This window comes from Anopheles stephensi, chromosome 2, assembly GCF_013141755.1.
Source record: "Anopheles stephensi strain Indian chromosome 2, UCI_ANSTEP_V1.0, whole genome shotgun sequence".
Lineage (NCBI taxonomy): Eukaryota > Metazoa > Arthropoda > Insecta > Diptera > Culicidae > Anopheles > Anopheles stephensi.
Genome location: NC_050202.1, coordinates 64,052,617 through 64,069,219, shown reverse-complemented (window position 1 = coordinate 64,069,219; position 16,603 = coordinate 64,052,617). Strand labels below are relative to the sequence as shown.

Genomic DNA, 16,603 nt, shown 5'->3' with positions numbered 1-16,603 from the left:
ATCACCATCGTTAATTAAGCGTTGTCGTTTGTAGCAGAGTTCAACCCTGACAGCCAACTTGCGCCGGGAAATGGGTGGAAATGGAAAGCTCCTTCCGCTTACCTAGCTGAATAGGTAATGACATTTTACAAACACTGCCGAGCTGTACCTTCCTGCTACGGGGTTAAAAACTTTCATCACACAACCATCAAAAAGCGCCCATGTGCTGCCGAATCAGCACCGGCAGCATGGAGCTTGATTTTCGGTTGTAACATTTTCACAGAACGCTTCCCGTGCGTCGCAGTCCTCGGACGTGCGGAAACCCTGGGGAAGGTTAGATTGGGCGGAAAATACACGGTATTCGTGTTCGGAATTAGCAAACAATGAAGGCTTTAATTAGTGGGGATGAATAATGTAGTAGAATAATTTGTTAAATAGGACAGATTGGTTATCAACCGTACATCAAAGTACGCAACCTTCGAAAGGACACACAACACAGCGTTACGGTTCGATTGGACTCTTTTTTTCCCCGCCACTTGGTAATAGACATGAAAAACGCAAAAGGTTTCCACATTTTGTTTTCGCTGCGTACCGAACCTTATTATTTCCGTACCTAAGCAGCAGCAGAAGCAGTGTACCGTTGCTAATGTGTCGTGTTGCGAACCGCTTAGAAGAAAATGCTTGTAACTTTAAAAGTAAACTTCATTACGCTTTCACTTTCCAGAGCACCAAGGGCTCCCCTACTTCCGTACCGAGGGGATTAATTTGCTTGGCTTCCCGGGGGTCGGGAGAAAGTTGATGGGCGGTGCTTTAAACTTTTTCCAGCCAAGTTACTTTGCCAGCCCTTTCGCTCGGCGACTTTCGCCGGTAACGCTGTGGCTGGCTTCTTAACTAAACATTGTGCCAATTCTCCACCACCAACGGAACGTAGATGCCCGCGTATTGATGTCAGTGTACGTGCACGACGTGCTCAATAAGGAGGGTGTATTAGTAGTATCGTGGCTTCAGTTCCTTTTTCTGTGCGTTGCCGATTTCTGCCATCGCTGGCTTGTGTTGTACGCGCGACCGGCACAAAAGCACCATGTTCATGCCATGTACCGTGAAAGGGAATTTCACTGTCCTGCTAAGATAAACATTCTACCCCCATTCCCACCCTCCAACACCCTGCCATCCTTATCATTGTTCTCGTGTTGGACAAGGCTCGCTTCAACCCGGTGTCTGTTTTTGGTTGCACAGAAGGTTAAACAATACTTAATTGCCATAAATCTTGGCTCGTTCGCGCTAGCATCGTCACTGCGGTGCATGAAATCCTTTCCCGCCAAAGGTTCGTCCTGCACCGGCCGGGGATTAGCGGACGGATGGAGGAGCCAGATTCGTATAACCAATGCCTGACACTCTTTCTTCTGCTGGTGGCGCTATACGTTGCCTTTTGAAGCTGGTTGGATTACCCGGGGTTTTGCCGTGCATCAACAACCGAAGCGCCTGTGATCACAGTAAGCGCAAAAACGCACCACCGTTGCTGCCATCTGGTGGTGGGTTGAGCAGGTATGGCATTTAATTTAATGTTCTACGTGTATGAGGCAGCACGGAAGCGATAACTAATGACACTCGAGAGAGAGAGCGAACATGAGTGAGATAGAGCACGCAAATAACAAAAAGTTCCTCAAAACCATAGGCCGGATGGAGGTGCGTACGCGAAAGATGCTCGTCAAGGTACTACACGCCGCCATGGTGGTGTATTGTGTGATGAAATGGAGCAGCTGTACTTTACGCACGTGTGTGTGTGTTAGTATTTCCGCCAGTAACACAACGCCACAGTGAAAGAGTTCTGTGTGCGCGATCAGTATGCTACGGGTGTACTGTTTTCTCGATTAGATAAACGTTGCGGATCAGCATTTCGTCGGGCTGTACGCGCGCACCGCATGCTGTGAGCATGTGCTTGGCAGCATTCGTACGGGACAAGCATTGATATGTTGCTTGCATAAATTACTTTACACGAAAAAGCTGGGGTTGGAAGATTCAAGAGGGGGTTTAATTTTAAGGCTTATTTGGTGTAGTTTATAAGAAAGGTAGGTTTATATTATTTTGCATTAGTATTGAAATGTTGCCAAACTCCTGGATATTGTTTTTTGAGTATACTTTTTAGAGTGATCTGTTTTGAATTTATTGTAAAATTTTAAGGTTGTTAAAATATGCAGGGACTTTATAAAATTTTACCGATGTACGAGGATTAATACTTTGGAAATGAGAAACGTTAGTAATTGGTGATTGGAGTAATTTTCAAAATAGATACACGCTTTTTTGATAAGATCTTCTGAACGTTCACTAAGTGAAAGAGAAGCTCTTGGAAGGTTCGTTCAGGTAATATCAGCTTTTGTTACCTTTGCTAGTAAATTTAGCCATATTGCAGCTTCTCTTACTTAACAAGCAACCAACCATACTGCAAAACCTCATGCCCATTTTCTCGAAACTTTTAAATCAGCAAGAAATGCATCCTGCGACACGTCACAGACGAATATTCACTCACGGAACAAAGGCGAGCCCGGAAATGGCTGTTCAGGTTGCAGCGAACATAGCAGCCGGACACCGTGGACCGTGTACGATCGGTGGAAAAAGCAGAAAGCTACATGATTTGCCATTTGTGCCATTTTACGAAGCGTGTAGCATTCAGTAACGTGGTTGTTTCGTGTTTCGCAAGTCAAATTAAGTACGCCCGGATACGTTTTTGATGCTGGCGAAAGGATTGCAGGAAGCTGGCGCCCGGGGCACACGGAGAAACGGATGACGTTTGAGCTAACTGGCCCACGGCCATACCTGAGCAATGGGGCGGACTGTGCTGCTGTACGCTACTACTTACGTGCCACGCTACCGGATAGTTTGGATGGTTTGATGTTGCCGTTATTGGTGTTACCGGTGCTGCTGGCCGGCTTATCGAGGACCTCGTTGTATCCTCGGATTTTGTGCTTGTCCTCGCCTGTCATACGGGTCGAGCCGGACGAACCGTAACCATCATACTGACGCGATGTCGGCATTGAAGGCTGGAAGGGGCCCCGGACCAGGTAAGCGAGAATGAGAACGGAAATGGGTAATGTTATGGTAATGAATATTTTCCAGTCCAGAAGGGAGAGCCGGTTCCGGAAAGGACCGCTCAACACCGCAAGCAAATCACACACACACACGCTCGAGTACAGGCGAATGAGAGATGAGTGGATGGCTGGAAGCGCTTTTATCAGACCTACCTTGCCCTTGTACGTCGTGTACTTGATGTACTTGTAGTGCTTGTTGTCGTACTTGATCTCCTCGGGCGTGAAAGTGTACTGTGAGTTGATGTGGTTGTAGTGACGGTTCTTTTCCTCCTTGAGCTGCTGCTGCTGTTGCTGCTGGTGGAGGCCGGTTGATGGAGAGCCGATCGGTTGGCGAGCGGCCAGAGAAGATCGAACGGAAAAAAGGGAAAAGCGATTGTTAATAAGTACATGGGGCGGTGGTGCTATTGTTCTTTTATCGTCGATAATGGTGGCACGGGAGTGCTCGTTGCAGGCTCTTAATTAAGAAAGAACTGCACGCAGGTAGAAAGGATATCTAGAATGATATGAATTTTGAAACTCTTTTGCGAAAAGTTAGGAGTTCTTAAAATCGGTTTTGTAGAGCTTCAAGCGTGACATCACAGCCCAAAGCACAGGGGATAACGAATCAGGAACCCATTACCCTCATTCATCGTTAAGATTAGCAAGACTTCGGAGCCTCTTTTTCATAATCTACTTTCAATTTGAAAAGATAACCTCACCCAAAAGCGCCTCCAGTACTTCAGCTCCACAACTGCCGAATGACTGGTGACATCCCCTTGACTAACGCTGTGTTGACATAGATCAGCTTGAAAGAATATTCTATGATCCGTAAGTCCAATATTCCCTTTCAGTTGGAGCTTATCCTTCAAAAGGCTACAAATCGGGAAGCAGCAGGGACACTTTGTAGCCTGTCAATCGTTTAGCAGTTGCGGGGTGTAGCATGGTACGGCACGAGGGTTTTTACTTCCTCCTCTGCTCTTCGTTACATCCTCGAAGCCAACTGATAAACCATCCCCCGGCCCGGGGGGTTCCAGCCTAGATATAATCAGCGCTCGTGATGGGGTATGGTGCCAACCCGAGCACGTTAGCACTGCAAGCGCTGCTGGATGATGTTTACTTTTCTGCTCGAAGGATGCTGTCTGATGGAGGATTTTTTCTTGGCTTCCCGTGCAGCACAAACTAAAGAAGACGTTGCGGGTACGAATTGTTACGGACGTTCGCTTTCACCAGCCATAGATCCGAAACCGATAGGAACGAGACGATTGGCCGACGTTTGGTTGGGGGAGTGCTTATCGCGCGGTGAGTCTGACAGGCCCGGGTGATGCGTTGGAATGAAAGGCAAGCAAACGCTGTCATCCGATACATGATTTATGAAACACTGGCGCTCGGAGGCAGGTTTTCGAGGTAGGGAACACTAGAAACGAAACTGACGATAAAAAACAGAAGGAAAGCGTCTCAGAGCGGGCACAGTTTCTTCTTTAAGTGTATAAGAAGGGCGCAAAAGAAAATTTAACAAGCTCGCTTTAAATGATGTCTCATTGAATGAACTAGTCATAATGTCCATTGAAGCATAATTTTACTTAAATTTGATGATCTATATCTAAAAAATGGGGTAGTCCGATGGCCGAGACGATAGTGGCGTCGGTCTTTTCACGGCAGGATCGGAAATCAAACCTCATCTTGAACGCCTCCCCGTAGACAGGGTTGACTATTCAACTACGAGTAAAAAAGAGTCACAGAAAGCCATAAATGGAGGGTCGAGCCCTTTCGAGGTTGTAGTGCTAAGAAAGACAAAGATATCTAACACTAATTAATATCCCTGTCTAAATAAGTTGCCATTCGTGAACTGTTTCACGCTTCACCTCAATAAAAAATCCGGAAAAGCAAGTATTAACCCAGTACCGTATGCTATCCGCGATTTTAAGGTAAATTTAAAGCACAACAATCGCACACACACACGGCCTTTTTTGGGACATGCTTGCTGCCCCATCATAAACACTTCCGGGTTTCACGCTGGCAGCCTCTTTACACTGAGCGATTCTCTGTTTTTCTCTCGCTATCGTTTGACCGATGGCAAAATGTATTTATTTTCACATTTTGTTTGCTACTTGTGCCCGAGGCAAGTGTTTAACTTTGCCACACCATTCCCAGTTTGTTTTGCTTTGCTTTTACGGCGATCCACCCGTCACCGGTTCCCATCAGTTCGACGGTTCCAGTTGCCCGGCGGTGCTTCTTCTCACTTTGGAGAAGCTTAATTAGAGTTGAATTGCTTTTTGCTGTAAATAATATTAAAACGCCACTCGAGCAATGGCCGCGGCGAATGTGAGGCGAATCAAGCGGCGAGTGAGGAAAAAAGGACTAAAACACAAGGACCAAGTGAAGAAAAAAAAGGTGGTTGAAAACGGAACACAATAACCAATGGAACCGACCGACACTTGGTTCGAAAATTCGCAATTGAAAGTTTTGTGCGCACGAGAAAGAAACGCTGCGGGGTAGAAAGAACAACAACAAAAAACGACACAAGGAGCAGAAAAGCGACTATAGAAAGCTTCACGAAAAACCTGGAAGCTCGAAAAGAAATTCCGGGGTACCTCTCACGGGGTTCCGGCGCAATGTAACGAACGAAATTTCCTCGCGCTAAACTTATTCAATTTGGCTGTTGTTTGTGGGGCAATGGGGGAAGGCGTCTGGGAAGGCCCAGGAGAACGGACACGCAACACGGAAATGGTGTGCAACTGCATTGCATCTGACTGATTGGTTACTGCGATGACCGAGTTTGGTTGGGACCGTTGTTCCGTTAATGATTTGGATTTTTTCGACGGGACTTGTTGTTTTCTTTATGGTAAGGCAGAATGAAATTACACGATCCAGCGTTTCCTTCAATTTGATTTCGAAGTTAAAGAGAACTTTCGGTGAACAAAAGTGGTGTGAACTAAAATTTTCTTTACAGCACAGAAAGTTTATTAATTAGAGCGGATTGTGGTAGAATTATTGGGTTTTTTTGTCGCAAATCTCACACAAATCTCCTGTGTAAAACGATCTGACATGGATCACTTAACTGGATAATGATGCGTTTGAATGATGCATGAGCTATTTAATCCGATAATGATGTTTTTGTTGCATGGAACAAAAAACCTGCTGTCGCCTCTGCCATACATCATAAATCAGGGATTAGCGTTGAAGTTGAAGCGCAAACAGCAGGAAAAGGTTTGTGTCACCATCACATTTGGCTCAAATTTGCAATGTCCCCCGAGACCGAGCAGCGATCGATTCGATTGTAGAGAGAAGCCGCAAAAGTTGGACGATGACAAAGATGATGGGAACAATTGCGGTGAGTTATGCTACTTTATTGATCCCTAGACACAGGCTGCCGGCCTGTACGGGTCTGTAAATTTCGCCCAAACCTCGCTCGTTCCAGACTGGTCCCAAGAGAGTGCCACTGCCATGTGAATGTGTTTCAATCGTCCGTTTATTGATGTACGGCTATTTGTAGCCGTGTAGTGAGTGTGTGTGAGCGTGCGGGTATGCAGACACCTATCTTCTGTTTTCTTTCTTCTGGATCATTGGTTTCCCGCGTTGCCCATTTTGTTCTACCTTTTCCAATTTTACAGTAGCCATTGTGGCTTAAAGCTTTCCTATGGGTGGATTTTACAGATGTGTCTCCATTTTCGTGTATGTGTATGAGTATACACACATAAATTGCTTTATCTTATCACCATTTTCCCAACGTGTGTGTGTGTTGATGTAGTGCCGCCAAAGTGTACTTTGGAATTGGTCCCACTTCGAATGCGGTAATGTGGTGCATGTGTCCTTCCTTGCCAATGCGATATTGCAATTCCCACCGAGCATTGAAGCTGTCGTGCCGGGTTTTGCGTTCCCATCATCCTCGTATTATGCCGCAGGGATGTCTGGACGCGACTGTGTGTGAGCGTCTGTGAGAGTATACAAACACACACAGATTCGGCAGATCGAAATGTTGCTCTGGGGATTAATTGGATCCGCCCGGATCGTTTTGATTTTCCTTCCATTAATGATGCTTTGGATTCTGCTGTTTTTTTTTATTTTAATTTGGTTTGGTAAAAGTTCATTTGCGAGACCCAACAAAAATGAAATGAGAGAACAATCGAAAATCGAAGTTTGTTTTTAGTTTGAACGAAGAAGAGATGTTCGCCAAATGGTTTGGCAAATTATTTCGTACAATTTTTTAGATGGATAAGAATTGGAAAGATGCAGTTAAACGTGATAAGTAGAAATTATACGGAACACAAAAACACTCATTAAGGAATATAAAAAGAGAGGTTTAATTTCTAAGCCTGATGATGCTGAATAATTCGAAACAGAAGAAGGTAGCAGAACTTTAAGTGTCCTTAAAGCTCTAAAGCTTCTCCAAATGGCGATGGACATACGCGTTTAATATCAAATTATGCAATTCGAAGCACATCGCTCCACAATCATTGGTCGAATGGTGATAAAAGTTAATACACTGAATAAATCACCTCCTTAAAGACTATCCTGTGCCCGTCTGGTTTGCCACGCCGTTGTGCATCGTGTCCGTTTTGTTCGGGAGTAGTGGTCAGGAAATGATGCGCCACAATGCGGAAAATTGAAATACATTGATCGATGGCGTTTTCGGAACTCTCCCGCCTTTCTCTCCCCTCCCAAGCCCACTCCCACTTGTCACCTCACCCTCAGACAGATGTAGGTTGAGAGCGTCAAAGATACGAGAGCTCTGTGTCGTGGGACTGAGAAGAATGCCGAGAAAAATCAATATCACCTTTGCCACATCACGCATCACTGGCGCACACGGACGGTCGGTCGGACGGCCAAACCAATCCATCACAGTCCCGGGCACTCCCCAAGTCGTCATACCCACGCCACCACCGGCGTTACACAGCAGCTTACCTTGCCGGACGGAATGAGGTTGTCTGCGTTGATGTCATTGCTGTCGATCGTCCGCTGGTACTTGGCGTTGAACGCACTCATCCGGTCAGCCATCCGTTGCTGTTTTTTCAGATCAAGAAGCAGGTTCGCATCTGCCGGTGGATGAGCGTGAAAAAAAAGGAGGAAGAAGAAGAAAAAAGATTTGGAATGAGTTCGGCGAACAGAAACGGATAACGAGCGTTGGAATGTGAGTTCCAACCTGACATGAGAACAAGGATAAACACACAACGCAGCTGACAGTGTGTGTGTGTATGTGTGACTGTCCATATCCTTACTTTGCTTTCCGTGTGTTTCCTATCTAACTAGCGCGCCCTTGCGTGTATACTTGGCCCATTGTTGAGCTATCCTCAAACAGACCGTCAGCTATCAGTAGTGCAGGAATTCGGATGAAATGGAATGGAATGATATGAAATCGAAATCGCGTTGCAGAAAGATTGGTAACAAGGAGCGAAATAGTGTGGCGAAAAAAAAACCGGCAAACGATTGTTTCTTTTGCCCTAGTTGAACAACAGGAAGAGAAAATTGCACTTTTTCTTTCGATGCTGGAGGTGCCCTGGAGGGAGTAGATCATCCATCCAGTTTTTCCATCCATTTTCTAGCAAGGTTTTGTGTGTGTGTTAAATCAGAATGGTTTGAATGGAATAGAGGGAGAAGAGAATCCGTCACTGATTTTCACTTTACTTTACTGCTTCGTTATGCTTTTTTCCCCTCGTTACTGGTTCGGGACGATCATCAGCTTCATTCTTCCTGTCTACGTAACACTCAACGTTTCCGTGTTTGCGTCATTTTGTCTACTACTAGAGAGAGTGTGTGTTGGTGCCGATAGAACCGTGGCAAGATTTATCATACAGTGATAAGTTTATAGAATTATTCCACTACTATTGGCAGGCCCGATGATCAAATCCCATCCGTACCGTTCCTCCGTGGTGAGGACTGTCTATCCAAATACGTGGTTTCATTAAGTTTCGTAAGCCAGAAATGGCAACGCATGACCCAAGAAGTCGTCAGACGAAGAAGAGAGAAGACACAATTATTTAAAATCATTCCATACAGTTGTAAAGAGCTAAATCCGAATCTTTTCCTCGTAAGGTATCTTCAATTGCCTATTCAGATTCTTGGTAAAAATTGTCTCCAAAGAATTCGAGAAACGATTTGCTTTTATCCCTTTTTTTGCTCTCAACTCGTTTCAGCTCGATTCGAAGAATTTTGTGAAAAGTTGCCAGTTGCACATCGATTGGCCCACGACCTTTTCAATCCTCGTCAGAGACCGACACTGTAGCTGCCAGTCGTACATAAGTGTGTAAATAATTAGATTAAAGTGCTCTTGTGCTTTCATCGGTCTTGCGTTTTTCCACCGTTCGTTCGCTCGATGCCGCCCAACGTTCGTATACATCGATTGCTTATCCAGCATGGCCTGGCCGGTCCGTGCGGTACGTACCAGCTTTCCGGCTACATCAATCAGCTCATCAAAAAGGAATTTGTGCAATCGGTCGGAATTTATGGGCAATTAGAGAGACAGAAAAAGCTTCACCTATGTCTGCACTCCGGTACTATTCCACGTCCCGCACGCACATGCCGTTGTCGGAGATGTGGATGACCGTTACCGTACGGGTGTGTCTAAGCTGTGGCCAGAAGGATGAAGGATTTTGTCGGCAGCTCTTGGGATAACTCGATACAACTTGTACCTTGAGTGTATGAGTGTGTCCCTCGGTAGGTTAAATTTGTCAAAACAACCGACAGTGGTAGTAAGCATGAGTGATGCAAACATATTGGTGCCAACGATAAGTGACTTCACATTGACATGCGCTACTGACACAGACAGATTATCTGGATTATAAAAGAGGAAGGCAAGCTTATACTGGTGAGTTTCTAGTGATTAAATGTTTAAATGAGACTCACTTTAGCTTTTTATGGAGATGAATTATGTAGTTGGAGGGATAAACTTACTATGGATAAGCTGTTGAAGGTGAGGCCTTAGCTAAAGTGTAGAGGGTTGTATGGGCAAGGATTTCCAATATTCAGAGTAGAAAATTAAGTAAACTAAATTTCTTTTTCTGGATTTAGTGGAGATTTTTTTGGAGTGAATAAAATGAAAAGACTTATACCAAACCCCTTTTGTTTCAAAGCATACGATACACCCAACCCAACCATGATTAATAGCCCACCCCCCCACTCCATCACCAATGTGCTCTGTCGTTCGTACTAGCTGATGAAAGCGAGCCACACCCAGCAGGAACTGAATAGCAATCAGCCCTAAAACTAAACCCTTTTACTTTCCACAGCAGAACACACACACACACACGCTCGTTCGCCCATTGCCATACGGAATTGCCCAGCGCAGCAGTAGTGTTCAGGCGGAAATTAAAAATGCTTCCCACTTGTCCTCCGACGGTTAAGGAGAACGAAAGCACCATCTGAGCATTTTCATTTCTTTGCTGTTGTTATTGCTGCTTGTGTGAGGGCGAATTCTAGCGGCTGCCGAAAAGAAAAAAGAGTTGCAAATGCAAAACAACGATGATCCTCTGGCTCGTAATGTAGAATGAACGTCGCGTAACTGTCGACTGGAAACGGTGCTTCGAGGCAGCTCATTCCGCTCGCTGGAGTCCATTGTTCCGGTTTCCACCAAGAGCAACACCATTAAACGCTAGGATAAGGAGGAAAAAAAGCAATTCACAACACCGTCATCTTCTTCATCATATTCATGATCAAGAGCAGCGCAGAACAGCATAGCCATCGTCCCAACAACACAACTGCGGTGATGTATGGTCAAGTTCGTGCAAAGACTTGAAGTGGTGTTCCGGATAATGGACACCACCGCCAAACGGCGAAAACAAAAAACCAAGCGAGAGAGACAGAGCGCAACATAATACATTCACCTCGCGCAACATTTGTGTGTATGAAAACAGGTCCGTTACAGGTTAGGAGTGAACATTCTACCGGGAAAATAATGCTGACAAACATTGGCTGGCTGGCAGTTCGGCTGCTTTTTTTTGTGTGCGATGGGCATGGGAACGTATCCACGTTGAGTGTAATCGGTATCGACTGTACGAACACGAATAGAAAACAGCTTTCGGTACAGTGATGCCTGCTCCCAGCCGCACGCCATGGTAGCGCCCAGCCCAGTACGTACCGAGCGAAGCAAGTAAACATAATTTAAATTGCTTTTTTTCTGATTCCATGTTTCTACACGCTTCATACATACTTTGGCCTCTCCCCTTAGTTTCGCCGAAATGCCATCCGCAAATGGAGCTTTGTTTCTTGTGTCTTCTTTTCTGCGCAGTATCCTTACCCTGGCTCTTTTTTTTGTCGAGAGATATGGCCGTTGTCTTTGCGCTGGTTCTTAGAAAATATACTGCCGACTACAGGGCAAACTACGCCGCATGGCATTACAGCGTTACCACCGCCATGTACACCAAACCGTGTATACATTTCTTTCCTTACCTTGCATGGGAAAACCCGGACTACAGCGAGAGAACTTTCGGTTCGCCTACCGGTAGAGAACGCGTGTGCTGCCAAAGTGTTTGCTCGCGGCCCATGTTTTTCCAGCCTCCGCGTTCGCTTCTACCTCTGGAGGCTTTGGTAGAATTTATGAATTTCGCTAGCATGTTCGTGACATAAATTCTTGCGCGCGGTGTAGCCACCCAGATAAAACCCGTGCGAGAGGGATGGAGATGCGGTGCGGTCGCAAACAAACGGCCGGACACAAGATTATTGCAATAATTTATGAAATAGCGCTTATTGCGTGGGGTATGCCGGTGTAATGCAAACGTGATTGAAAATTCCCATCTGGGCGAGGATTTGTGATTTGGTGGTAGCGGACAGCCCACCATAAGCCAGCGAGCTAGAGGGTCACGACGAGTGGTCTAGGCTGTGGGAGGTACTGACAGGATGGAAACGCAATGGAAATGCGATTTATGTAATTTTGACTTTGTTGACGATCAGATCAGCTATCGCTGAGATAAATCAAATTGTCGAGCTATATTTCCACGGTAAATTGGGAGTCCAATTGGTAGTACAGCTTGTTGTGATTATGAATTTTTGGGGGCCGAATGAAAACAAAATTTTCCACACGTGTGTTACCACACCATGCTCTATTCAGCCTAGAAAATGCTGTCGTTCATCCGAGCCACGTTCGCTCGGAACCATTTATGTTTAAAGCAGCTCATGATGGCGCATGGATTTTTTTTTCATCTCTATTCCACACAGACATTTTCCACCGAGCATCATCTTGTACCCTAGAACCCCCGGTGTAGGTTTCTCATTTTTTGGCCCAATTTGCGACGAATACACTCAACCGTTTAATGCTTGTCCATGCTTCAGGTACGAATTCTACGCACGTGCACCACGCGCAGTGCCGCGGGATGAGAAAAAGAAGCTCGCATCGCATCCCCGCCAAGGCGAAAGGGCACGGACAAGAATGGAAAACAACAAACCAAGCGCAAAAACAACAGCACGGCACAGCAGTTTATTAGCGGTTGATATGAAATTAAAAATGAAAACAAACTCGTGGCCCCGTTAATCGAAGTTAATTAAAAGTAAGCAAACGTAATTGGTTGAACAGTTGCGTGTGTGTGTGTGTGGATTGTATGTACCACGTGTCTCATGCTCATGTCCTGAATATATGCATCGGTGTGACATACGGTCGGTACTGTTACTATTCTAGAGAACAAGAGTATAGAGAGAGTGGAACAAACAATTCGCATAAAAGTCTCAGAACGAAAGAAGATTTTTTTTCAATAAGAAAGGTGTTCTTAGTAAGACTCAATTAGACTTTATTCTTATAAGGAATTTTAAATAAAGTGAGCTTATTTTCCGTTTACTACCAAATTAACTATTGTAGGTGATGATTTTTTTTTAAATCGTTTCTTTTGTAATCCCTGGAAAGTTGGATTGCTCAAGAAAATGCTCATATCTCATTCAATCGCTCGAAGTAAAGAAGAATAAGTAGGGTTTTTATTTCATTGTGCACCACAAGCACAATATTGTGATGAATGAAAAACAAGACGTTGATCCCTGAAGATGCTGATGAAGGAAACGCACCAAGATGAGTTTGATACTCTACTTGCCCAGGAAATAATTATCTCATTCCATCCAACAAATGGCAACGAGGTTGATGCTTTGCTTACCTTTACACGGACAGAAACCCATGCAGTTGACCTTCACTTCCGTCGTGTGAATGCAGTTGTGGTACTCGAGCCGGCAGAGCGACGAGTAGGTCCAGTTGTCGCTGCCGCACAGATAAGTGGGCTTCACCACCGGGCACGGTTTGCAGTCCTCCTCCTTCTCACTATCATAAAACACGTCGTCATCCTGCGATGAGCTCTCGTCATCCTCGCGCTCCTCGTGCTCCAGCCCGCTGCTCGTACCATCGTTTGCGTTACTTCCGGTGGTACTATCGCCACTAGCCGCCATCAACGTCATGCTGCCAGTATCGGCAACACCACCGACACTTCCGCCGGCACCGCTCAAACCAGAGTTTGCTGCGGCTGCGGCGGCGGCGGCCGCTGCAGCAGCTGCTTCCGCGTCAGCTTTACGTTTGGCCTCTTCCTCCTCGAAGTATTTGCTCTTGGTAATGATTTCCTCCCTGGTGGGTGTTGATAGCAAATCCGGCAAAGTGCAAGAAAGAGAAGAAATAAGAACAATGGGGTGAACGGTTGTCATTGGCAGCGGTCAGGTTGAAGATTGAACGTAAAACCCGCAGCAGCTTCCCGGGCTGCGAGTCGTGTTCCGGGTGATTGATTACGGTGTGGCACTACTGGTGGGAGCTTTGTTTCATTAGGAATCAAAACAAACGCAAGCAGTTGATTGGAAGATAATGATAAGGATGATTGTACCGGGTGAACATGCATTATCTGGATGTCGAAGCATCCACCAGGATAGAGAAGTTAATTTCCGAGAAATGACGATCGAAAGCACAAAGTTCCAACAATGGCGGATGTAGTGTATGGGCCAGGCATGTCAAACATGGTTTAGTTAAGGAATTTTCAAGCTAAACGCAAGAAGCAAATATTTTAGATTTTTTTTTTAATGTTGAACGTTTGAGAATCGGTGACATGCACACTTTCAATAAATAATCCATAACTGCTTATTTATTTATATTTGCATATGACGGATTGAAGCCGCATTTTCATCATACCATTTTATGTCGCTCTTTGCAATTTTGATTCGCGTTTAAAGCGCTTTAGAAGCTTTTAGGATAGTTAAGGCATTTTTGTTTCGAAATTTCGATTACATAGGGTCTTTTAAGCTAATTTTTGCTGTGCTGATCTTTATCTGATACTTTTGTACTTGATCAAAGCTTGGGGCTCTTTGACATGCCTGGATTAATAGGATATGTTACTCGTTTTGAAAATAAGTGATTAAACTATTTAATTGCATTTTATACATTATTCAATTGCATATGGATATCGAAAGGTATCAAACCATGCAGTCTATTATAGAGAATAATACAAATAATAGAAACTTTTATGTCTCAAAAATGCCTTCTAAATAACTACATTACACTATTAAAACTAAAATACATTTATAAGTATACTAGCATTCAGTAGTAAGTGATTAAGGAAATGACATGCAAAGGATAGATAAAGAAGAGAATAGTAAAAAGGTTGCACCTGTTTGCTAGTGAATTATAGCTGCTGATGAATCTGGAAGGAAACAAACAGAAAAGAATTTGATAGAAAAAGAGTAGAAGAAATACAACTGATGAATTTCTTTATGAGAAAAATAAGATAGGAATGGAGTAGACATAAATCCATTTTGCTTCATACAGTGTGGAAAAATGTGTAAAATAAATAAGCCACAGTACGATCCTCGAATCTCGAAGCATTCAAGGGAACAGCACAACACATAAGTGAACGTCTTCTGTAATTTATTGCTTTAGCAAATTGGTTATGTGGGACATGTTAACGTGTTGAGCAAAGCAGAAAAGAAATCTAAATCAGGGTCGTATACGTGTACACCTTGGACGTAACCGTACGTTTAGTCATACGCCATCACCCAATCAGCGATCCAACGTTTGCAATTTAATTTTCACACTCTCGTAAGAGTATCTTCGTACTTCAAACACACTATATACAGTCTTCTGCAACAAACAAAGCAAAAGCTACCACTTGCCACGAAGCTAAAAATTCGATTTTATTTATTTTTTTCACCCCTAAGAAGCCCGGTTTCACAAAACACACCAAACCAAGGCAAGTTGCAACACAACGCAAACTCAATCAGCGTCCATTTTGTTGCATCTTTTCGCCTTCATTTGCATTTGTCCCATATTCTTCTTTCATCTTCCAGCCGAAAGTGACATAGAAATGGGGAGAGGAATAAAATTATGCAAACCACACCGCGTCTGCACCGTCAAACTACTCTACGTAGAAAGATTATTTATTTCTTTAAGCTCGTTTTTTTATTCGGGCGACTGTTGTTTTTAAAACTGGTTTCGAGTGTTGAAAAGTGAATTAATGAACTCAACTGATGTCGTTGACATTTCTGCACAGTTCAACCCCCCCATCGAGTTGGGTACGGAGCAGAACAAAAGATAAGGAAGGTCATGACAGGCACAGGGGTGGTAAACATAATACAAATTTCCATTAAACTTTACCCGATCGACCTTTTCGAAGGTGCACTTGTATTAAACGTGTTTTATCACACATGATTCATTGAGTTGAAAGTGCGAAGGTGCCTCACACGAGAAAAAAAGGTGTGAAAAGAGATAACTTTGCCCAGAATAGCAATAAAAAAAGCAACCACGTGTCGACGGAATAAAAGTAATTTGTGTTCCTGTCATTTTGGCTCATGAGTTGACAGTTGTAATAGATTTCAGATTTTTGTTTTCCACTTGCTGGTAAACCAGGTGTATATGGTCCGATTGTTGTCGACTTAATTGAAAAACTAATCTGGTACGTCTTACCAGCACAAAACAAAGGCAACAAAAAACCAATTCTCACCCATTCGAGCGCTCGTCAAAGTTTGGGGACAAGAAACGGCACAACGCACAATCAGGTACGTGAGTGAAAATAGCATTAAATTCTATCAGGGCTAAAGTTCACTCCAGGTAGCTCGGTAAAGTTATTTTTCACCGTTTCACAAATGACGTCGACAAAAATTGTGTTACAGCGACTAAACAACGAGGGTTAGGGGCTCGAACTCGGGTAATGGATTTCTGCCATACCGGGTTTTATGGTGTAACGGAACTTGGTGTTTTTTTTATTTTTCGACGAAATTTCCTGAGATCCTTTCCGACCACAACAATGCGGTTTTCTGTCGACCCGTGAGGCCTCGAGTAGCTGGTGAAACATTGAATGGATTTTTATTTCGGAAGTTACGGTGTTTGTGTGTACAACAGGTCCCGTGGTTGTCGTGATGTAAAATGAAAACATTTCAAGTGATGAGATGTACCAGAAAACAGAAAACCCCATAACAGACTCACACAGACAGAAAAATCACCAGGTGGCTGCGGCCTGCACGCGTCAGCCTGAACAATGTACGGGCTGGGCACAACAATCAAAGAAAGGACCGAACGGAAAGATAGTAGAAACTGTGACAGGAAGTGTTGGAAAGAAAGATTTTTTTTTATTTTGCTAGTACAGTGAACAGCCCACAACAGTCGATGATGATGGAAAGAG

The 16,603-nt window shown here is 44.2% G+C and overlaps 1 protein-coding gene across 6 annotated transcripts in view; it reads right to left on the bottom strand.

Moving 5' to 3' along the window:
* The window catches only part of LOC118506779 (proteoglycan Cow), a 79,263-nt gene that overhangs the window by 5,314 nt on the left and 57,346 nt on the right, over positions 1–16,603 (bottom strand). For 4 of the 6 annotated variants that reach the window (XM_036044386.1, XM_036044387.1, XM_036044388.1 and 1 more), the window contains 5 exons: positions 14,597–14,629; positions 13,112–13,569; positions 7,947–8,077; positions 3,219–3,359; positions 2,837–3,017 (listed from right to left, as the gene is read on the bottom strand). In XM_036044386.1, the coding sequence (XP_035900279.1) occupies positions 2,837–3,017; positions 3,219–3,359; positions 7,947–8,077; positions 13,112–13,569; positions 14,597–14,629 (944 nt within the window). The remainder of the gene's footprint in view (positions 1–2,836; positions 3,018–3,218; positions 3,360–7,946; positions 8,078–13,111; positions 13,570–14,596; positions 14,630–16,603) is intronic. The other 2 variants (XM_036044390.1, XM_036044391.1) reach the window with 2 other exon arrangements.